General features: G+C 29.6%; 1 protein-coding gene across 15 annotated transcripts in view; it reads right to left on the reverse strand.

Moving 5' to 3' along the window:
* Positions 1-222: 222 nt before the first annotated feature.
* LOC129952541 (transient receptor potential cation channel trpm) overlaps positions 223-24,221 on the reverse strand; it is a 329,137-nt gene continuing 305,138 nt past the window's right edge. For 13 of the 15 annotated variants that reach the window (XM_056065169.1, XM_056065171.1, XM_056065174.1 and 10 more), the window contains 10 exons: positions 19,342-19,441; positions 19,024-19,145; positions 18,784-18,907; positions 18,387-18,619; positions 12,024-12,236; positions 11,536-11,911; positions 11,233-11,409; positions 10,988-11,125; positions 10,688-10,845; positions 223-5,883 (listed from right to left, as the gene is read on the reverse strand). In XM_056065169.1, the coding sequence (XP_055921144.1) occupies positions 4,894-5,883; positions 10,688-10,845; positions 10,988-11,125; positions 11,233-11,409; positions 11,536-11,911; positions 12,024-12,236; positions 18,387-18,619; positions 18,784-18,907; positions 19,024-19,145; positions 19,342-19,441 (2,631 nt within the window). In that variant the 3' untranslated portion in view covers positions 223-4,893. The remainder of the gene's footprint in view (positions 5,884-10,687; positions 10,846-10,987; positions 11,126-11,232; positions 11,410-11,535; positions 11,912-12,023; positions 12,237-18,386; positions 18,620-18,783; positions 18,908-19,023; positions 19,146-19,341; positions 19,442-24,221) is intronic. The other 2 variants (XM_056065160.1, XM_056065164.1) reach the window with 1 other exon arrangement.

Consider the following 24,221-nt stretch of genomic DNA (forward strand, 5'->3'; position numbering starts at 1 on the left):
GGTGAGGAATGTTTCGAGCGAAATTTTATTAACTCATTTTTCCCATCTTTGAAATTTTGTAAATTTAATATTTAGAAAAGTATAAAATTTAAATTTACACGGAAAAGTTCAAATTATGGGCATTTGCCAAATTTAGATTGGAATATTGACCGAAATTTTCCAAATATTGGAGGATAGGAACAAATTGTGATAGCGAAACAGCTCATGGAAAGAAAATACATCTTTCGCATCTTTGACAAAAATATTAATTTTATTTTTGGTTTGATTACATTTCACATCAATGTTTGTTTTACACACATACAACTTTGTTTTATTTTTCCACCAATTTATGTATTAAACCATTTTTTATTTTGATTTGTTTCATTTTAATTTTTGTTTTTTTTTATTTGTTGAGCATTTTTTTGTTTAGGTTTTTATCCAAAATTTATTCATTCGATGCAAATTCTAATTTAGGATAAAATACATCAAACAATTAGTTTTTTAATATTTTTAACGTGACAGCTCCTTAACAAATACAACAATGGCAATTGATCATTTTTACCTATAAATATAACTACATTCATATACAATATTTGTTTTCTTTAAATTGTATATTTATATGTTTTCTTTCATTTGTTTGTTTATAAAATACTTTTATAATTTTCTTTTGTTTCAACAATTTTTCTATACAATCTATATATAATTTATGTATATATATATATATAATTTTTAAACAATGATATATTTCTTTTTCTTCTTAAATATGTTTCTTTTCTATTTGTAATTCTTTGTTTTTTTATGTTGTTATATTTTTTAAAGTATAAATTGTTTTGGTTTTAATTTTTTATTGGCTCAATACAAAATATTTGTGTATATATATTTCTAATTATATAACTTAAAATTTATCTTGTATAAATATTTTCATCATCTTTGTTTTTTTTTTATTTGTTTTTTCTTTCTTGTAAAATATTTAAACAATGAATTTCGAATTGAATGCGTTGCGCGCGATTTTATATTTATTTTTGGTTTTAAAGTTCAATTAGTTTAGTTTTAGTTTAAGTTTAAGATTTAAATTTAATGATAGTGTATTCTTTAAAAGGGAACATTTGTGTTTTTTTTCATCTTGATTTATAGGTAAGATATGTATAAAAGGGATTTGCTATTTGGTTTTACAATATAATTATTTATTACTTTGGAAGGAATTTTATTCTAAGTCTAAATGTGACATTTATAAGAAAAAAAACAACAATATCCTTAAAAGAAATAAAACAAGAACTGGCAAATATAGCAATGGCATAGCACTCAATATTTGTATTTGTTAATATTTTATTTTAAAAGAACACAATTGTTAGAATAATGAGAAAATAATATAAGTTTGTTTTTATATATATTGCTTTTCTATAAAAATACACTAGTTACTCGTACTTAAAATAATGCTTTGTATTGTCAAAAATTATTAGTATATTATAATTGTGTGTGTGTGTTTCTTTTATTTGTATTTGTGTGTATGAATTTTTTACAATTGGGAATTTTTGTAAATAGATAACAAAAAAATATTAGAAGAATTAAAATTGTGCTTAAAACTTACATCTAATTTTTTTTTAAACAAAAAGTTTTTGATATTAGAAAAAAGTTTATTTACAAAGAATGCAAATACATTATTTTTAAACTTGGACAAAAACTTGAAGAATAAAGATCTTTTAAAATTATTTACATTTAGAAAACCTAAATTTTTATAAAACTATATATTAGGAACAGTTTTTTTTTAAGCGGAGTACCTTAATAAGTATTTTTTAATTTTAAAACATGGAAATGTTTATGAATATAATAAAAACTTTAGAAACACATTGAAACAACAACTTAAGGAATCATATTTCATATTTGAGAACAACAAAGAAATGATACTAGGAATTTGACGTTTTGGGCTTATTTCAAAAGAGTTGTAAAAAAATTAAGTTTTTATTATTTTTCTTCAGAACAGATGTTATTTATTATTTTATGCATGTATACAAATATTTTATTAAGGACTAGCATTTTTCTTAAAGCAGGGTATGTTTTTCGTCAAACCGTTGAACGAAATAATTGTGTATATGAACACTCACGAACATTTTATTTTATTTTTGATTTTATTAAATTTCGAAATACTAGTTTTGGTTTTTTAATTTCAATTTGTAACTTTTTATTGCCACTTTGTTTAGGTATTGAAAATTGTTTTTAATGTAAAAAATTGTTAAAATTTGAAGACAGACAATTTTTTGGTTTGGAAAATTTTACTGTTATATGTTATCTCTTATTTTAATTTTTTTAGCTTTTTAAGCAAAATAAAATATTTCTTAATGTTCTGGGAAAAAGATTTTGAATTATATGAAATATTGAAATCGAGTTTAAAATAATATCAAGTCGATAGAAAATATGATAGCGCAGCCTTTATCTGCTAATACATTGGTTAATTGGATATTTCTTGAACTTTTGGACTTTAAGAAAATTGACTTTTCTATTTAAAAAACTAGGTTTACATTACTTTTGTATGAAATGTGTTGATTGCCTTGTAACTCACAAGAATACAGAGATGTATAAATGCTAATTCGAGAAAAAGTAAGTTCTGCAAACAAAATAAAAATGATCATGCTTCTAAAACATGAACAGAACTCTCATATTTTGAATAGAACTTTAATTTTATGTCTTTAATTATTTTATCTATATTTGTTCATTACAAAATTTCTGTAATTCTGTTATCCTTTAACTTTCAGGAATACCCTCAATATGCTCATGAGCTCACTTTTATACTTATTTTCAAGTTTGAAGATAGAATCTCATCTTTTAGCCACACATTAAGAATGTAAAGTGCTGTTGTTCCCTCTTATTTCTATATCCAAAACTTTAGGAGAACTCTTTTTAAATCCATTCCCATTTCTTTAACAGTATTTAAACGTGAAATAATTAATAACCCTTTTGTGTTCAAATTATATACAAATGGTTGTCAACAAATTTTGGAATTTCAATTAACTTCTTTTTAATGCAAGAAAATTAGTAGTCTTTTTCCTTTTCAGCAATTTTACCAATTAAAAATTTTTAGAGCTTGAGCTTTTTTCTGCAATAAATTTCTAACTTTCCTAATTTTTTATCATGCAAATAATTTCTATAATCTGTCGTAAATTGTTGGCCGTATAATTTAATGCAATCTAAACTAAATTTCTGCGGCTTTTAACAAGTATAATAAAATATTAAATAAATATAATATTTGATTTATAACCAATCATTTAATATTTGTTCTGCTGCCGTGGTATCTTTATATTGTTTGAACTTTTGCTAGTTTTTTTTTTATTAAGAGTCTTCACAATATCAATGGTAAAAAATGTATTTTGTTTAACGAGTTTTTTCATAAACATTTGTCAGTATTTTGTAAATTTAAAATAACTAAAGAAGCACATTTTCAGGGGTTCATAAATGTCAAAACTCAGTCATCTTGAAAGCGTGAATAGAAATTTGTTTATAGCTGATAGCCCCGAAAAGTTCAATTTGATATTTTATTGCAGAATAAAAACCTTTGGATTACGAAATTTCATCAATCAAGGAGACGCATAATTCAAATAGTAAAAATTATTATATGCCTAAATGAAATATGGGCTTAAAAATGTTTGACCTATTGATTCTGTTCATTCAAGTTTATAAAAGAATGCAATCGTTATAAATCATTTATTGAATTCAACTTAAAGAATACTTTAAATGATTTTTTTGCAACTAAGTATTGGTACTTAAAATTTTGCAATCACCAATCATTTGACATTACAAAGACTGCAATCATTTGACTGAATTCAATTGATTGTAATCGTTTGAAATGTTAAGCAATCTTTTGAAGCCTTTGCATTCTTTTGAAGCCTTTCTATTCTTTTGAAGTCCTTACATTCACTTGAAGTATTTACATTAACTGAAATTTCGGTCACCAGTTTACGCACACCGATTTTTTATGTCAGACAGCAAGAGATTAAAATACAAATTTCAAAAGTGTGTGGTGAAATTTCACTTAAGAATGCAAGAGAGTTTAGGGACTTTAAAAGAATGCAAAGACTTAAAAATAATTAGAATACTTTAAAAGAATGCAAACACTTTGAGTGAAAGCACTGTCTCAAATGATTTCAATCTATTGATTGCAGTCAAATGATTGGAGAAAAGATCATTGCAGACTGTTTAAGGTCAAATGATTTAAAATTGACAAATTTAAAGTCGCTATCTTCAATAAATGCAATCTTTATATTGAATTCATAAAAGATTGCATTCGAAAAAGATTACATTCTTTTACATTCCTGGTTTCATTCATAACAAAAAACTTTAAAACATTAATTTTGAAAAATTGGAAAATATTAAACATTTTGTTAGAAAGGGATTTACACTTGGCAACAAATATTTCATTTTACTTTCTGTTAAGTTTAAGATAGAAATAAAATGTACTTGTTTAATTAAATAATAATAATTAAATCGTATTCAGCATTCTTAAAGCTTAAATCTAGATCATAAGTAACAGTTGTAAGTATATATTTTTAATAAATTGATATAAGTTTTAATTTATTTGTTTTCTTGGACAGTTTGTGTTCCCATATCGTAGCATGCACTTTGAACAAAAATATAAAGTTTATAACAAAAACTTAAACAAAGAAAAACAAAAATTACAAAAAAAAACACTTATAGCCTTAGAGTTTATATATACCATGCATTCAATAAACAATAAACGAGTATACTATGTACATAGAGTACACAATTTCTAAAAGCTATTCAACTACTTTAACTATATTATTTATACTCATATAAAATAACAAAGTTATTTACAAATCTACAGATCACGTTTGACTTATTATTGTGGCATACACAGCGGTTTGTTGTTGTGCGGTAGCGGTTTTTAGTACCGAATAACAGCAATCAGCACATTGTCTCGTTGTAAGGCGGATCCTTGTCCGATTCCGTACTGCTTTTGATATTCGACGACAGCTTGGCTATTTCGTCCTGCACCAAATGTGTGCTTATTGTCGGAATTGTCATTTGCTGTGCTGCATCTGAGTGCTGTTCGTCTTTGGATTCTTCGGTGCTGGAGCTGCTCTCTTTAAGGATATTCATGCCGAGCTTTGAGGTTGTTGGTGGTTTAAGTGAACATTTTGCTGCTGATGTGGCGACAGTCTTCTGTTGTTGTTGTGTTGTTGTTGGTTCAGCTAATGTTGCAGCCTTCCCGACACTGCCACTCGTCGAGGAGGCTGACATTTGGGCCGCTTCAGCTTTGTCAGATTCTGAAACCGTTCGATGAGGCGAACTTTTGCCTTGGTCTATGCTGAATTGCTTTTTGAACATCACTGAGCGAGGTGGTGGCAGCGGATAGTCGGCCGAACCCTGTTTGGCCTTCATGTAGTCAGCAGCACCCATCGATGATGTCCTGAGGGGTTGGTAGCGGTTCTCAAATATTGGGGTCGGTTGCAGGGTGTCGCCCGCGTCCAGTGACAACTCGTTCGCCAGCGATGGTGTGTCGATGTTGTATGATCCCGTCATTGAGGTGGTGGTGTCGTTGGAACTTTGTTTGATAAATTTGTAGGGATGCGTTGAGTACTCAGTGTCAGTGCTTGAGTTTTTCTGTAGGCTTTCGCTGGATTTTTTGAAGAGACGTGCACCTCTTCCACTAATGACTCCACCCATACTCTCGTAGGGTGGGTTAAGGTAGTCGCGAGAGCCAGGTGCGCCACCCGATAATGATTGATATGTTTGTTCGCCCAACGAGCTCTTCATCCACGTTCGTTCGTTCTGCAGGAAGCCCGCACTGGAGTCGCCAATACCTATGCTGCCTCCAGTAGTCTTTGTGGGGGATAATTCAATTGCGGTTTCTCGTCGTAAAGGGTGTCGATTAGCATAGTCCAATGGCATTCCCTGTGAAAAAAATGAAAATAAAGATTTGTCATTCGAGATACCATAAACTTAGATTCAATTTGTATGAAATATCGATTTAAGTTCGATATGCCGCAAAAGATTCATTTGATTTAATGGATAGTTGGCATCGATAGAGAACTGTGGTTGCAAATATTAGACATGGAAGAAGTTAAATAAAGCAGTTTCCTTTTTAAAGACGTGCATATATGTATAAATCCAGGGATGACATTTTGAAAAGGATTTAATCAACGAGCATAAAATTAGTCGACATTGTGTGAAAATGTCATGATAGTATCATAAAGTCAAAAATAAAACCGCAGATTTTGCGGTAAACTTATTTTGGTTGGATAATCTATTTGAACATTGTTGATTAAAACAGAAAGTTCGAATTTAAGCTATGGAAACAACAAACGCTTTAATAAATTATAAGCAGTGAATTTTTAGATTCAAACAACAAATTGTATTAAAATTAAAGTTTTAATTTTCCCAAATGTGTGTTTTAATTTTTCTCAAATGTTTAGTTTTGAAATATTAGTGCTGCAATTTTTGAGACTGAAATAAAATAAGTTCGAAGACTTTTCTTTAACATGTTTCAAAAGAAATAAGAAAAAATTGGATAAATCTTAATTTTAAAAATATTTAATATTTTTTAAACTTAAAAAATAAGTGTAGTTTCGCAATTCGTGTGAGTCAAATATGTTATTAAAAAATGCAAATTCACAAACAAAACTAGCAATCTAGTCTTACTCCACATGAATGTAAAGTTCACTAAAATTCATTCAAAAGCATTTTTTAGAAAATGTTTCATAGGATATTTAAAAAAATGGGTGCCACAAAACATGTCCGCGGATTCAACTAACATTTATTTGATTATTTATTTACTGAAGTTTGTGTTTTGCTTGGAAGAAAATTTAAGAGATTTTTTGGCAACTTAGAGAAATATTTTTGGGGTGTTTTTTTGTTGGTCCTGGTTTGACGAAAGGCATTTAAAAACAAAATAATATTTATAGATAAGTAGTCCCCATACAAATTGTTAGCTCAAACAATTGAAATTGGAATTTGTACAAAAACTAACCGATAGATTTTTATGAAATTTTCTCTATTTTTTTTTCTAAACTTTGGCTTCTTTCGATAAAAAAAATATGTTTTTTATTGCTCCAGGAGGGTACACCATCGAACAGTTATTTGGTTTTATTTTTTTTAAGGAAGTAATTAACCAAATTCAATAATTTTTTTGATTGTCAAAAATGTATGATTTTTCGATATCTAAGACAAGTCAATATTTTTTTACAAAAATACAACACATAAATTAATATTTTTAAGGAAACTGAATACTTAAAGCATTTTCAAACAAAATTAATTGATATTGAGCTTTTTGGGGACAAGTTAAATATAATAAATGAATAAATAAATCATGTGTACTATTCTAAACAGACTCTTTCTTCGTGTGATTCGGCCTAGCATTTGATTATTTATAGGTCTGTACGTACGCGTAAAACTTATTCGGCCCCAATTACCTCTGGAACCAATAAAGCTAGCAACTTAAACTTTATATTTTACATTATGACGTGATAACAAATTCGATACAATTTTAAATAATTAAAAAAAAACAACAGAAACTGATGTTACCTCTTAAACAATTGTTTGCATCAAAAAATAACAATCATGAATTTTAAAATCTTCAACCTTTTTGTATCTCATAAATCTAACGTTTTTAGGACTTAGTATTTTTTCAGAAGAATCTTTTAAAAACTTTCTGTTAAAAAAATACAAATCAATGCAGGAAATGAATGAAGAAATTGACTGAAAATTATTTTATTCCATGAAAAATACAACCCTTTTTATTGTATAAGTAATACAATCTTTAAACGAATGCCACTAAAATTTGTTTTTTGGCTAAAATATCTCGGAAACAACACAAGTTATTGATATTGGACTTATTTTATAACATACCCAATATTTTGTTAATTTTTTAGAAAAGAGCCAATAGACACAATTTTTTTTACAAAAACACCTAAAAACTTATACGAAAAAGTTTTCGACTGAAGTATCTTGAGATGAAATGAAGATATTGACTATTTAATAAGACTTTTAAAAACATCAAAAGGCGCATCCGAGACATCGAGGTAATATAATTTGTTGTTAATACGATGTTTTAACTGACAAGTTTTCTTTTCGGAGCCTGTTTTTTGAATAGTTTCAAAAAGTAAAAAATTTGGTTGCCAAATTGTAAAGAAGTGCTATGAATAAAAACAATTACTGACAGGTTTGTTTTAAAACCGAAATCATATGTTTTCGGTTCATATATTTTAAGAAGAGCGTTTTCAATGCAATCTTAAACTGCGAAAAATGCATTTTTGACATTTGGTAAAATTAAAACACTGCACCAAACAGTTTATTAATAATTTTAGCGTTTCTTTTTCTTTTCATTTGTCACAGCAATACTTGTATTACAAACCACACAATGCTTAATAACATTGAACGACAAGAACAAATTTGTGCGATTCAATTGTTTTTTAACTTCCCATAGGAATTGTAATGGTTCCGATTTGTCGAATTGAAAATTTTGACATTCCTCGAAGTTTCAAGGTCCTCAGAGTCGCACGCACAGACATCTTTCTAAAAATCTAGAAAGATGTCTGTGCGTGCGTGTGTTCGTACGTTCGAACGTCCTTACGTTCGCGAGGTTTTTGGTCGTTCATAGCTCAAGAACCAGAAGAGATACCGACTTCAAATAAATGTTGTTATGCGTTTGTGTTTTTTTTTTGCAATAATAGTTTAAAAAAAGGTGAACATTTTGGTTAACCCTTAAACCTCACGAAGCAATTACGCTAACGTGATACCAAACGAGTATATGTTTGGAAAAAATGCTATTAACGATTTTTTTTTATAAATTAAAAAAACTGGCAAAAATATGTCACCTCGAGAATTTAAGGAATAAAAAATGATTTCATCTCTAAAACAATTTTTTGCAACGAAAAATAACATTTTCAACATCTGGTAAAATTTTGAGAAAAATCAAATAGACAGTTTTTTTTTTTATAAAAAATGAAAAAAAAATTACTCAAAGTTGGTAAAAATTGATTTTCGACTCAAATATCTTTTCAAAGCTTTAAGATATTGGATTTAAACTACTTTTATCTTTTAAAAAATATTGTTGTCGACATTCAGTAAAATTTTGAGAAAAATTGAATTTATACAGTTTTCGTACAAAAAATAAAAACCTAAAAAAACAATACTAAAACTTGGTAAAAATATACAAATGGCTTTTAAAAAATTTAAATTATTGTCTTCAATCTTTTTTATTTCACAGAAAATATTGTATTCAGTATTTAGTTTTTTTTTTTTAAATCTAACAGTCTGTTTTTTTCAGAAAAAAAATAAAATCTACAAAAAATAGTACAAAATTTGGTAAAATTGATGTTTGGTTCTTGATATCTCTCAAAATAATTTCATTCATCCATTTTGTAAAAGTTTAAGAAATGCTACTAAAATTGGGAAAAATTTGATTTCGACTACAAATCTATTTAACAAAACTAAATTTTCAAACTAAACTATTTCTTTATATTAAAAATATTGTTGGTAATTTTTAATTTTTTTAAAATAATTCAACTGATACCTTTTTTAACCCAACATGAAAACCTGCAAACAACTAAGCCAGACAAGTCGACAGACGGGATGGGAAGTTGTCAGTGTGGGTCGCATCACAGCCTCTTTTTTAAAATTAAATAAGAAAACACATCTTTTTATTTGTATATCTTTTGCTGTATAATTGCAAATGATTGATCAAAGCGCTACGGAGATGTCGCAAGCCCACTGAAATAGAATAATATATCAACCAAATGTACATCTATACAAACAATCTTTATAAATCATTAATGATTTGCTCCTATCTAACCAATGTATAGACCTCAAGGCTTGTGATGTTTACCTCAATAGGAACACTCGTAGATACATATTTCAAAACTTTTCTTCTTTGTAGACTTTTCGAAAAAAATATCAAAATTACTTGTAAATTAAAACGTTGCGTTGTTTGAAAACATTTACAACTTTGTCCTTGCTCATTTAAAAAAGGAATCGATTTACAAATTACTCAAATATTTGCTTTAAAAACTTTTCTGTTAAAGGAAAATCTGTTATAATTTATGTTCTAACCTGAAATAGAATAGAAACTCCACGCCTCCTACTTTATGTTAAGAAAGACATCTCATCTCTATCTTAAAGCTATCATCCATTTCAAATCCTTTTGTAAAGTTAAAGAACCTACCTCTACCTTCAAAATAAATAAACTTTAGGTACCCTGTATCTTTTATATGTATCTACAGTTATTCATTATAATTTGAATTTGTAACAAAACACTTATTTACTTGTTAAAAGGAACTTTCTGTATATTGAGACCATTCTAAGAGCACAACTTGACTAAGCAAACAAACTGATTTATATTCCTTATATAGTTTTCGTTAAACAAACAAAAAAACAACAACAACGACGAACCACCTTATTAAAACATGAAACTTTGGAACCATTTAAATTTCAATACACTCCATTTAACAAGACTTTGGTGTCTTTGTCGAATGTCCTTCTACCTTATCGTTCTTTTTCATAGGATATACTTTCTGTCCTGCCCTGTTCCATGTGTTTGCAAGTGTGCTTATTCTTTGCGAACCCCTCAATGGGACATAAATTATTCATCAATTTAAATTCCCAAAAAAGTATCTCAAAGATTTATTACAACTGAACTGAATCACTTTCCTGTGTTTATATTAAGTTTATTATAATTTAATTTCTTTTTTTATTTCCTCACCTCAGTGGAGTCATCTGTGTCGTCGACAGAAACCCGAGCCTGAAATAGTCCTTCGAGCATCCTATAATCGTTCTCCTCACACTCGGTCAGATGTTTCTTTTCCAAGAGGGCGGCAACCTCTGCCTTCGATAGTTCATGTTTGTGACGGTCAGTTGGACCTACATTTATGTATAGCATGGATGAGGTTTAAGGACACATCACAAGGATTAAATAAGTTTCAAGGAAATTATTTAAGACTTCAATTTAAAAAATAATCAAAACAAAAAACTAAAGAAACTAATTGGGAATGCCTGTATGTACCTTTGCCTGGGAGTGATGCTGTCGGAGATGTCATCAAGTGGCAAACACTTTCCAATTCGTCCGTAATTGAAGTGTATTCCGAGTGCAGTTTCATAAGGATATTTCGGGTGGGTTTTGCATGCAACATTGATTTTCCTACTTTAAAATAAATTGAGGAAATAAAAAAGGCGAAAAAAAAAATTTTCAAGGATATTTTCATAATTTCTTTTTATATTTTATATTTTATATTTTAGATAATTACTCACCTGTCTGCTCCTTTTCACTTTCAGGCTCGGATTGAGTCAAACTGAGTTGTCTTTTGGACATGGTTATTTGATTTAGGCTAATGTGGGAGCGATTGAGTTGGTCGTAGACAGGTGTCGTTTCGGAATTCCTCCGACAGAGGGACACCGTTCGCTGTCGCATCGCACGATGTTTGGCAGCTGAAAGGATAATCCAAAATGGTTAATTGATTGGAATAAAAGGGGTTTGGAATCAAAAGCAAAATATTTTGTGAGGTTGGGAATAAAGAGTAAAGTATATTTTAAAGTAATTATCAAAAACTTTACCTTCAAAGGTCAGTTCCGGTGCGGTTTCATCGGAATCCCCAATTAGTGTGTGTTCATCGTCGTTACCCAGTGGCGTCAGGGTGTCTTTGCTCTCGGTACTGGCTTCGGTGTCCTGTCGCACCGTTACATAAGGCGTTCGTTTAACAGTCTCACAAGTTGATGGTCTTTGTGACATAGCCGTTGTATAAATATCAGAATCCTCCGATTGAACTGAAATCTTTCTCACTACGCTCTCGTTTAAGGCTTCCCTCGATTTAACAACCTCGTCGGGCTCCTCGGGCACAGGAACTACTTCGAAATGTGTACCATCATCAAAGATGTACGCATCCGGTCTTACTTCCGTCAGAGATCGGTTGAATTTCTTTCGATTTGTCACCTTTGTTTTATACGAAAAAAAAAGAGAATATTTGGTTATTCGTGTTAAATCTTTAAAGAAGCTTTAAGGCTCAATGAAAAGGATTTGTTTTTGGTCGATTGTACTCTCTTACTTGTAAACTATTCATGTTTTCTGTTTCGGAAACAGCCCGGAATCGATGCATATCACCAGGACCAATGGATGAAGTGATATTCACATTTGAATTATGGATAAGGTCGTCCGATGGGAGGATGGTGTGGGCGGACATGAATCGATGAATTACAGCTAAATGTGACAGAATCTGTTCCGATGCTTCTTCCATTTTTCGTAATCGGAATTCGATGTTCTGAAAAAAAAATGGAGGAAAAATTAAAGAAAATCATAATTTTCAACATAATAATTGAAATGTGCTTTGGTACGGACTTTATGGCCACAAAATGTTTAAACTCCAATCACTTAATTACACTTAGTACTTTTTTTTATAGTGGTTAGTAAAAAAACGTAAAATTAAATTGAAAATTTCACAACTGCGCTGCGAAGTTTTCACCCTCGATTAATTAATTTAAGGGAAACTTTTCCAATAATAATGTTGGTTCCTTAAGCACATTTTAAAGCCGAAACAAGGCTCTTTTTGATTGTAAAACACACTCTTTGCGGTTGATATAATATCGATTTAGAGGAAATTCAATTTTTCTTTTATATAGACATCAGGTACTTGAACATATACTTGTATTATTATAAATATTTTATAAGGACGCTTCTGTTTTTAGTGCTGCGTGTTGAAAAGTGTATACTAATATAGGATGTTTTGGTATACTCAACCTATTTTCGAAAAATGTTCTTGTCGAACACGTGTTGTTAAACGTGTAAGCAATATAAATGGTTTTACTTTGCGGTAAATTGGTTGGAGTTTTGTATATTAAACTTTTCCAGTAAATTTCCTAAGTAACATTGGGAAATAAGGGATAAAGTATATGTTCATGTTTTGAAATTGATAGATGAACTTGTAAAGGGGTTTATTTTTAGAGGTCGTTAGAATTTTTGTATGGATTCTTATCAAGGTTATATTGGCATTGATTTTAACAGAGTTGTATGGACATATTTTTATATTTAGCTTCGTGTCAAAATAAATTTGTGTCGCAGAGCGTCCAGGTGTAGGTTGACGTTGGGTCAAATCGAGTAGGTATGTAGAATTTTTGTTTGAATTTATTATAAGAAAAGCAAAATCTTTTTTTAAATAAAAATGTGCTTTTAATAATGACTTAGTCAGGTATTTTCAATATGTTGTAAGCTGACACACTTAGGATAAAATCTGAACTATCAGTTATAAAGTCGTTATAAAGGGTGTTTCCCTTATACCCAACAATTTAGCTTTATATATCGAGCCCTTCCCGCCATTTTATCGTAAGCGACATTTTCAATAAAAAAGAAAACTTAATTATTAAAATTTGCTAGTAACACATAGAACCTTGGAGGCTATTGCTATTTCTTAACTTAAGGATAATTACTAATTTTCAATACTGACTATGGGTACAAGTTGTTTCAAGGACCAGCAGTAAGCTTTTGATTTGTCGTTTACGATAAAATTAATTTTGGCGCTTACAATAAATTTGCGGGAAGGGCTCGATATGATCTAGGACTTGATTCCTGGCTCCAATAAATTTCAACCGGAAGGCTCAATTTTTGACCATTATTTGCAGCGATTAGAACCGTATGTCAGCAATAACGCAACAAACTTTCTTCCAAGGTATTAATTGTCCTGAGCTTACTATCTGGGTTGACAGGTGACTTAACATAACTCTACAAAAAAAATCGAATGGTTTTAAATGGTACCATTTTGGAGCTAATAGGTCCCAATGACGGATCCAGAGGGAAGCGTCGTAGGGGTCATGACCCTGGGAGATAGTTTTTTTTAATTTTCCTAGGAACTCCCTTGAATTCAAAACTATCGTGTTGCGTTAGTGGATATGACTCCCATTATATTTTTAATTAAAAATTGGGTGGCGCAACAGTCCGTTGTGAACCAGGGCCTAGTGACTTACAACTCGCAACCATTCCTGTATCAGGAATGGAAGGGACCTACAATTTTAGGCCGAATCCGAACGGCTAATTTGAGAAAGCACTTTTTCATGACAAGAATCACTCTTGAAGCAATTGTCAATTCCTCGCAAGAGGCAGAACCCGCGCAAATTAATTTTTTTAAATTAAGGTGGCACAGGCAGGGATTGAACCGAAGACCCCTTGCATGACAGTCCAACGCACAAACCATCATGCCACGGGTACTACTTATATTTTTAATTATTAAGTTTTTATTATGAAAGCAGGATTTATTTTTTACTTCCTTCAACTTTGTTTGCCAAAAGTACTACTTTTAACAGAGGACTTTAACAAACACATAATTCGAATCGGAAATTCAGCCCTTTTTCAATAACGCAACCCAAATTTATCAACTTTTGACCAATGGAAGATCCAGGGGGGGGGGATCATCTAAATATTTGTTAGTAATTTAACGATATTTTTCAAAAAGTGGTTTGCTGTCAAAAGCAACTAAATTTTTGTTTCGCTCAATTTCGAATTTGGAAAAACTTTAGTAACGCTTTAAATTATTTTCATAAAATTTCTTTCTAAGAAAAAGAGCAAATATTCAGGTTAATTAAAAGAAACCTTGAATAAGAGATCGTCAAATTGATAGGAAGTTTCCTTTAAATCCTGAAACTCGCCTTGGATTACGTCGCAAAAATTCATAATTAGTAAAAATGTCGAACTCGAGCTTTTAATAAAACATGACATTACGATGGTGGAAAAGTCGAAAAAAGCTTTTTTTCATTTTTTTAATACGAAAATTTGAAACTTTCTAAATTTTGCCCTTAATTTGGCTTCTTTCTACAAGAAAAATATATTTCGTTATTAATCCAGACGAGTACCCTTCATAAAACCGTTATTTTTTAAGTTTTCTTGAGAATTATATATTTTTTTTGATTTTAAAAAAAATATTTATTTTTTTAACAAAACTCGATATCTCGGAAAGGGTCACCGAGTAAAATGTAAATTTATAAGCACTTAACAACTGCACACATAATTTAAAAATTGTTTATGTACAAATAAATTTAAAAAAACTTCTCTTTTGATTTCCAAAAAAAAAAAAAGTTAATCTATTTTTTCTTTTGAGAAAAAATAAAATTGCATTTAAATTTTTGAGAAAAACTTATTTTGCAAAAACATTTTTAAATCTTAAAATATAATTAATATTTTTAAACAGACTTTTGGAAGACATTAGTAAGTTCTAGCGGGTCGCTAGTCGTGCATTTTATTTCTTTCAAAATTGATTTTTTATTGATTACAAAAACTTTTAAGATCTTTAAAAATTAAATAAGTCCACTTTTGAAGTGAATTTTCTTTGAATGCTCTAAAACTGAGATTTAAACACGAATTTCAATAATACAAATGTATAAAAACAGCAAAAGTGAAATTTTTGTTAAACTAATGGCTAATTGAAAAACATAATGAACGTTTTATAGCTATTGATATAAAGGCTTCGAATCTCTTGGGATTTGAAGTGAAAAGAGATTCTGAAACGTGTAATTTGTAAGTTCCACACAAAAGTTTCTTCCCAACTTATTTGTTTGCCTCAATTTGTTTTTATTTAATTTTTAAAGAAAATATGTACTTAGATCCCGTACGCATAGATGGAGAATGGAGGAGAAGATATAACGACGAACTGTACGGGCTGTACAGCGACACTGACCTAGTTAGCAGAAGGAAGACCGCGACTCAGGCGGCGCACTCAGGTGGGAGAGGACCTCAACCAACTTGACGTGCGAAACTGGAGACAGCTAGCTAGGGACCGAGCTGGCTGGAGACGCTTGTTGGTTGAGGCCCAGGTCCGCCCGGACTGTAGCGCCACCTTAAGTAAGTATGTACTTAGATGCACTTATATCCTTAAATACAAGAACCAAACATTTTTTTCTCAACAATTTTTAAGTTTTGTTGACTCCTTTAAGATAAAAATATTTTGTATCATCTACGAGTTAGCAGACTGATACCGATAGTAATAGTAGACTCATGAAAATTGAATTCGAAAAAACTACGTCAAAAAATCAAGACAATTCTTAATGTCGGATCCTCTCTCATTTTTGTTTCGTTCTTCGCAATATTAGAAATGGAATCAAGATTAGTTTAAATTATTTTTCAAAAAAGGTACGTTTCAAAACAATTTCTTACATTTCTACGTGAAATGAAATTTAAATTGAAATTGAAATTCAGCTCTTGAATATTGCATATTTAGAAAACTGTTGGAATCTTGGAATGCTTTCATATGAAAATTTACCATACCTTTATATAATTTTATAGCTAAAGTTGTCACTTCAGCCCTTGAAATATGTAAATGTAAGGTTAAGATGTACATTGAGTTATTTTAATTTTGTCAGCCTCCTTTTTAGAACATTTTTAAGTAATGAGTAAAAATAATTCTATTGTTACGTGTGTGATAACCCCCCCCCCCCCCCGCCCCCCTATTTAAAAGTCTAGATCCGAGTCCATGACGCGATACAATACGCTCACCAAAAGTTTCCTTCAGCAAATTAAATGATTCCGATGCATCGGCCGTACCGAATCATTATTACGGTAATAAATGTGCACACTTTGCAAACTTTTTTGTAGGTCTATATCCATAATAAAATAACAAGCTAAGCTGAGTATAAATCAAATGACAATCCTCAAAAATATTAACTCCGAAAAAAGTACATTCAGATTAAATACCACATGTTAAAGTGAGGCGATATTTTTCAAAAATCCTTTTCATGAATTCTCAAAAGTTTTTGTTGTCACCTTAAATTAAAGTACCCAAAAATTGAGCCAGAAGGATAATTATTTTAAATTACAACAAATCAGAATTTTTCTTTATAATAAAGTTTAAACGTTTTTTTAAAATTAATTTTTTTTTTAAGTTTTAAGGTCAAATGTCTTTTCAAAACTTTGATTTGCTTTAAACTACTTTTATCTTTTAAACATTATTTTTCTCAATACTCAGTAAAATTTTGAGAAAAATCTCACACACAGTTTTCTTACAACAAATGAGAACCTAACAAAAAAAACAATACTAAAACTTTTTTTCAAAAATTAAAAATATTGTCTTCAAACTTTTTTTCTTGATGTTCAGTAGTCAGAATCCAACACTCCGTTTTTCATAAAAAAATGAAATCTACAAGAAATAGTACGCAAATTTGTTAAAAATTGATGTTTGGTTCTTGATATCTCTCAAATTAATTTCATTCATCCAATTTGTTAAAATTTAAAAATTTCGACTTAAGTTGGTCAAAATTTGATTTCGACTAAAAATCTATTTAACAAAACAAGATTTCCAAACTAAACTTTTTCTTTATATAAAAAATATTGTTGGTATTTTTAAAATGTTTAAGAGTAATTCAACTAGGGTAAAACTTTATTAACCCAACATGAAAACCTACAAACTTGTAAGCAAGACAGATCGACAGAACGGATGGGAAGTTATCAGTGTGCGGCGCATCCCAAACCTCTTTTTAGACATCATTTAGACTAAAGTTGTCCTCTTTTAAAGCCAATTTTATTGTTAAATCTAGATTTATGCAGTTGAAAAAAATCTAGATAGGAGCATTTTGTTTCAAAACTTTTGGACAAAATTTTATTTCATAACAAAATATCTTAAGGCTACAAAGTTACAGTCACATAACTTACTGACTTACGAATTTAATAAGCTTAAAGTTTTAAGGCAATGACAAAAAGTTCTATGGTTGGTTTTCACTTAAACCAAATTAATGACTGGCTTAAATTTATTTAAATGACAAGTTTTTTTTAAATAATTTTTAAGGGATTGTGTCAAAAGAAAAGAACTCCTTTCAAACAGCGCAAGAAAAATTCCCGTCCAACATGACAAAAGCTCCATCAGACTTTTTCCTTTACAAAATTCACTATAATTAATTTTCTATTGTTGAGTTGAAGATAAGTAGTTCTCGCGAGTGAACTCTTAGAATTATAACACAATTTCATTAATAATCCTTTTTTTACCTTTTTCACAAAATAATTGATGAAGGGTTTCTATATACTTATTAATACATAAATTTAAATTTTGAAATATCATTCCGAAAAATGGAAAAAAATCTCTCCACATACATGAACTGGGGTGCAAATGCTTTCTTCTCAAAAAGAACTTCTTTTGTTATTGGACTTGACTCATTTGTCATAATCAGTTAACCATTTTGATTTTAACTAAGTTTTTCAATAAAGAATGTGTACCTATGCTTTCTAAGGCTTATATTATGACTGTACAAAAACCACAAAAAAAGTATATATATAGAAAAAGGGATGCCATAAGAAAGTATGTCATTATATTCGAAAGGAGGTATTAAATAACCCCAAAGAAGAAATTTCATATCATCAAAATTACGGCAACAAAAAAAAAATTATAAAGATACCTATACCTAATCAAAATTTGCAATCTAAATCAATGTCAAACCCTTACCTGAACAGTGACAGTTTGCAGATTTTCCTTTTGATTAATATCTTCTATTTTTTGCGACATTGTTTCAACTCGATCCGTTGTATACTTGACACGTTCATCTGTCGACTGATTAAGTATAATTTCTTGTTCGTGGAAAAATCCTTCGACACATTCTTCCTCGAAATCATAAAGACGTTCCAGATCGTCCTTTTCAAGAAATAATTTCAATCCATTATCCCTTTGTACTTCGAGACCTGACAAGAGAAGAGTATTAATAGGTTTATATATTAAATCATTTTTTGTTTATGTGTGCCTCTTTAATATATATAAGTATATCAAATTTTAAGCACAAATTGTGTGTCCTTACTTAGATACTGTTATTCATAGAATTAACAACAACAAAAATATATGAACATACCTTTCGCCTTACGTATACAATATTTAAGGAGCGAATAAAAATGACAAAATGCTATAAACGGGGGCGGCAGCACAGGTTTCTGTTGATATTCCATAACGACGGTGAATCTTTGAAACATCCAAACCTACATATTAAAAAGATATAAATAATAACACGTTAAAAGAAACAAGCACATAATATATTTTTATAATATAATATAAATCCAAAAATAAGGATATATACGAGAAAATATTAACCTACCTGATGCGAGACGGAGTTGACTTCGTTGAAGATATTATTGAACACAGCTATAAGTAAATTGATGAGCAAAATGTTGGCAATTAAAAGGTACATTGCCATAGTTATCGGTGTCACCCAGTGTCCTTTAAGGATAATAAAAAAAACATTAATATTTATAATAATTAAAAACTTATGCTCCGCATTCATATAAAATAAATAATTGTTTAATGTGTGGACGTTTCTCTGTCATCTTCATCGTTGTCATTTAAAAAAAACACATGTGTGAGAAAAAGTGACAATAATTGACACGGGAATAAAATGCAAATAAATATGTCATACCTGTAACACATGCCGGCTGACGAGGATCCTCTCCACACGGCGGGTCAATATCATCGGCGAAAACCTCACCATATAACATGAAGTAAGGCTGATAGTAGACCTGTCAATGATGGGAAAAGAAATATCATAAGTCAGACATAAATAAAGAAAAGGACGAATGACGACGACACGGCCACGTTCAATGGCTGTTCCATAAAGAGCAAGGATGCCTCGTATTTGATATAAATAACACAGAAAAAAAATAAAATAATGTCAGTTTAAATTGAATTTTATTCAAGGACATTCAATTCGATCTGGCAATTTTATTTTATTTTATTTATCATATAATTGAGTAGTTTCAAAAGAGAAAGAGTAGGTGGTTATATTATTTTGATACACACACATAGATACTATAGATAATAAAAAAAATAAACCATGCACTATCCCAGCTATAGGTTTCACTGTACACATAGCTATGGTCAAAATAATAGGAACATTCCATAATTTTGAGTCCTTATGTATTTTTGACACTTGAGTAAAGTTAACACGTCACATGAAAGGGTTATTTATTTATTAAATTATTCATTTAAAATGTTGTCAAATTATTATATTAAGAATTTAATGAGGATACAAACAATGTTTGCCATACAATGCACTTAAATAAATAATAGAGATTTCAGTTGAGTTGCTCAAAATAATAGGAACACAATGAATTGATTTTTTTAATTGAATTCGAGATATCTAAGGTTTCTTTGAATATGCTACATCGCAGTAGAAGACAGCTTGAAGTCCTTCAAGACTTGCATAATAGAGAGATCCCTACAAGATAATGTGACTAATTTTCATACAAACGAACAAAATTCGAAGAATCCCAAGGATATCAGTTTAAAACGAATTTAAAAACAGAACAACAAAAATCAAAATTCATCCATTTATGGCATCAACACTCTACACTGATACTTTGATATAAAGGGTGATTTTTTAGCTATTATCTTTTTGGCAAAACTGGTTCAAAGAGCTGACGCACGTTTTGTGTTTTGTTTTACTGCCAAAAACGTTCAGTTTGGTCTATAATTTAACCATAAATCGTCATACAAACTAACAAAGCGTGCAAATTATTGAATTGTATTACCAAGATGCGTGCTCTGTTAAGAAAGTTCATCACGCGCTTCTTCCATTTTATGGGCAGTTTAATCGACCAACTGAAGCGGCTACACGGGCTATTGTGACTAAATTTCGCACCAAATTTACATTGTTGGATATTAAACCACCAACACGCCTACGTAGAGTGCGAACTGAAGAAAATATCGCAGCTGTATCGGATAGTGTTAATGATGACTATCAATTATCGATTCGACTCCGTTCGCAGCAATGGGGCCTCTGTCTGTACTGTTACCCAACAACATGGAAAATTTTGCGAAAAAGAGCTCGTAATACATACACAAAAAGTCTCAGTTTGTTGCGGTTTATGGGCTGGTGACATCATTGGACCGTACTTCTTCAAAGATGATGCGCATCGTAACGTTACTGTGAATGGTGACCGCTACCGTGAGATGATATCCAAATTATTTTGCCCAAAATGCAAGAGCTTAACTTGCATGGCATGTGGTTTAACAAGACGGTGCCACATGTCAGCAGCACTCACAACAATGGACTTATTGAGAGGCGAGTTGGCTGAACATTTTATTTCACGTTCGGCACCGGTCAATGAGCCGCCAGCCGCCTAGATCATGCGATTTAAAGTCTTTAGACTATTTTTTGTGGGGCTATGTTGGAAATGTTGGAAGGAGTGTACCAAAATTAGACTAAGTGGATGAACCATTTGAGGCGCAGTCAAGTTCAACATTTGAATGAAATAATCTTCAAACATTAAATTATATGGACCGTACTATCGATTTGAATAAATATTCCATGAATTTTTCTGAATTTCATGTGTTTTTTAAGAGAAAAACTTTCCTGTAGCTTTAAAAAAAATCACCCTTTATATGCAGAACTTTGAAATGATTTTTATCTGTCGTAATTAATTCCAAATGCGTATTAGTTACAAGTTACTAGTAGTTGACCATTTTTCCATTAAATGTAATTGTAATTGAGAAAAACTACACTTATTAATAACATTTAATCAAATATTATAATGGGTTGATTCAAGTTATAAAGGACAAGCAGTTTTTAATTACAGACAAGGTAATTGATTTCCTTATGACGAAAATAATATTTTTACTTTTTGTCTAATGCTTAATGGAAAAAGTAATCATTACTACTGTTTTTACAACAACTGTTGGTATCAATTACATTTATGAAATTAAAGTGCAAGTATTTGATGATTTTTAATTACATGTAAGTAGTAATTATAATTTACAATTTAAAGTAATTAAAATTGCAATTAAATATTTTTGTAATCATTTTGTCTCAACTCTGACTTGAATTTGTCAGGAGGCTAGCTAGCTACATAAGATGTTCATTTTAAAAAAATATCAGACTTATGTAAATGAAAACGGATTCAATTTGTACAAATGTAAATGCAAAAAAAAAAGGTGAAATGCATTTTTATGTTTTGAAACAAAAATTACATAATTTATTTGGAAAGGATTGAAAAATATCTCTATGTCACCCAATGTTAGAATCGTTTTGCCACTAGCTTATAAAACTAATATCCAAAATTAAAGTTTACCATTTTTGTTTTCAAATTTTTGACATGGATTCAATCAAAAGACCATTGGCGAAAAGCATAAATGGCTATGTTTAGAAGTTTAGAATGCATTTACGCACTTTATACCTCACACAAATAAGTTGGCTTTAAATATATTCCCCAAAAAATAAACGTTGTTCTCAACTAAACATCAATTAGAATTTATTACAGAATAACACGTGTTTTTTAAGACGTGCTTACACAGATAAGTAGAGCCTTGAAGAGAATATTCGGCATTGTTTTGTTGCTGCTGAAAACGAACCCAAAGTGGGAAATCTTGGGCTGAAATTGCTCCTAACCAGCCACGGTCACTTGCCCTAAATCATTTTTAAAACATAATTCAAGCTTGGTAATAACATAAAATTGTATGCCTTTTGTTTCATCCTCAAAATCACACGCCTAAAAGAAACATCCTTTTTAATTAATTTATATTTTTTGAAATGTTAATCAAGTGTTTCTATTTTTCCATTAATTAAGAAACATTCCAAAATCTTTAGATTTTTTACCACTCGCAGGTGCCAAAATTTAAGTTTTGTTTCTATTATTTTGGCCATAGGTGTATATGAATCGTATATAATTGAAAACAACAAAAGTTTGTAGTTTATTAAGATATAGGTTAACATTTATTGAATTTCATGTCTTGGGATATCCTTTTTACTTTTCGTACGAGTATAAGTAAGCATTATGGATGTGAAATTCCAATCCTTTCCACAAAAAAATGTAGTTAAAAAAGATGAAAAAAATCAATAAAAAGGTCTTCCAATCTTTCGATTCGATTCGATTTGTATCTTCAATATATTGAGTTGAGTGTACCTACTTATTGGTTATATGCTCTTTTAAAACCTATTTTCATAGATAAGGTTTCTGAGAAAATATTGAATTAGCCATTGGGTATTTTATTTCTCAAAACATTCATAAATTTTCCTGTTTTTTTTTTTCTATGGTATAGAAATAATATAAATATACTTTCTCCTGAGAATCCTTTTTTTCTGGAACTTTATAGTCCCCAATAAGGATCAAAAATAATATTAAACCAATTATTATTATATAATTAAAATTAAAATGAAAAAACCTTTTAAAAGTAAAATGAATCAAATCTGAATCTGATACAATTTAATGGTGGTTGGTCAATGTTAAATGAGGTTAAATGGGTTAAATAGTGGACACTGGTTGATACACGCATGATAAAATTACCTATATATTGCGTTCATACGAGTACAGTCATAGTCATACCAACAATTACCTATGTGACTATATTTAATTTTATTCAATCAGATAAAATAATTTGTGCGGATTAAATATTGGTCAGACATAGGATTGAAAAATTTAATTTCATAAACTATTTAATTTGTATAATGTGACGAACCACAAAATACATATGACCATGATCCATGATACATTTCATTTACAAAAAAAAAAAACAAAACAATAATTGAATTAATGTTATAAAATTGAAAAACAGTTGCAAATTACATTTTTGTATTGTTTTCAATTTTATGTAGAGCGTAATTTAATTCGAAGGTATGCTTTTTGGTTTTTTTCTTTAGAATGTTTTCAAATAATTTTTCTAATGGTAACCAAAAAATGTTTGCTTTATAGAAAATTTGTTTATCTCATTATTTATTAAAATTGGAGTTTTTATATTGAATTTTGTTTTATTTAATAAAGTCAATTCATTTTTATTTTTTGGTATATATAATTAAGTAATTTTAAAACTGACTTGTTTATTTTAAATATTTTTTTAAAATAAAATAGAAATTTTAATTACAAAAAAAGTATAAAAATTGCTGTAGAGATTTTTAAAATAAGTAAATGCGAAGTTATTTTAAAAGAGTCAAGCTAAATTTCGACGTTTAGTAAGAAAGTGACTGTATTGGAAATCTGATATTTTGTTTTGTTTTTAAAGTATTTTGAAATTAGAAATAAGTCAAGATAAAGTTAAACATTTTATTTTTAAAAGTCAATTGACTTATTTTAAAAGACTACGGTCAAAGTACTTACTGACATTGAATATTGACTTTCAAATGCTTTTAAGGACCTTACAAATCTAAGAGACTTTAGTTGAGTTTGAGTCTTTGAGTCAATTGATTTTAAGTACGAACTTAAAGAACCACAAGTCTTGACCTTAGAGAAACATACATACATGAAAAAAGATGTTAAAATCGTTAGTGCAGTAATATTAAAAACCTAACTTCGTAACTTATTAAAATCG

This window comes from Eupeodes corollae, chromosome 3 (assembly GCF_945859685.1).
Source record: "Eupeodes corollae chromosome 3, idEupCoro1.1, whole genome shotgun sequence".
NCBI lineage: Eukaryota > Metazoa > Arthropoda > Insecta > Diptera > Syrphidae > Eupeodes > Eupeodes corollae.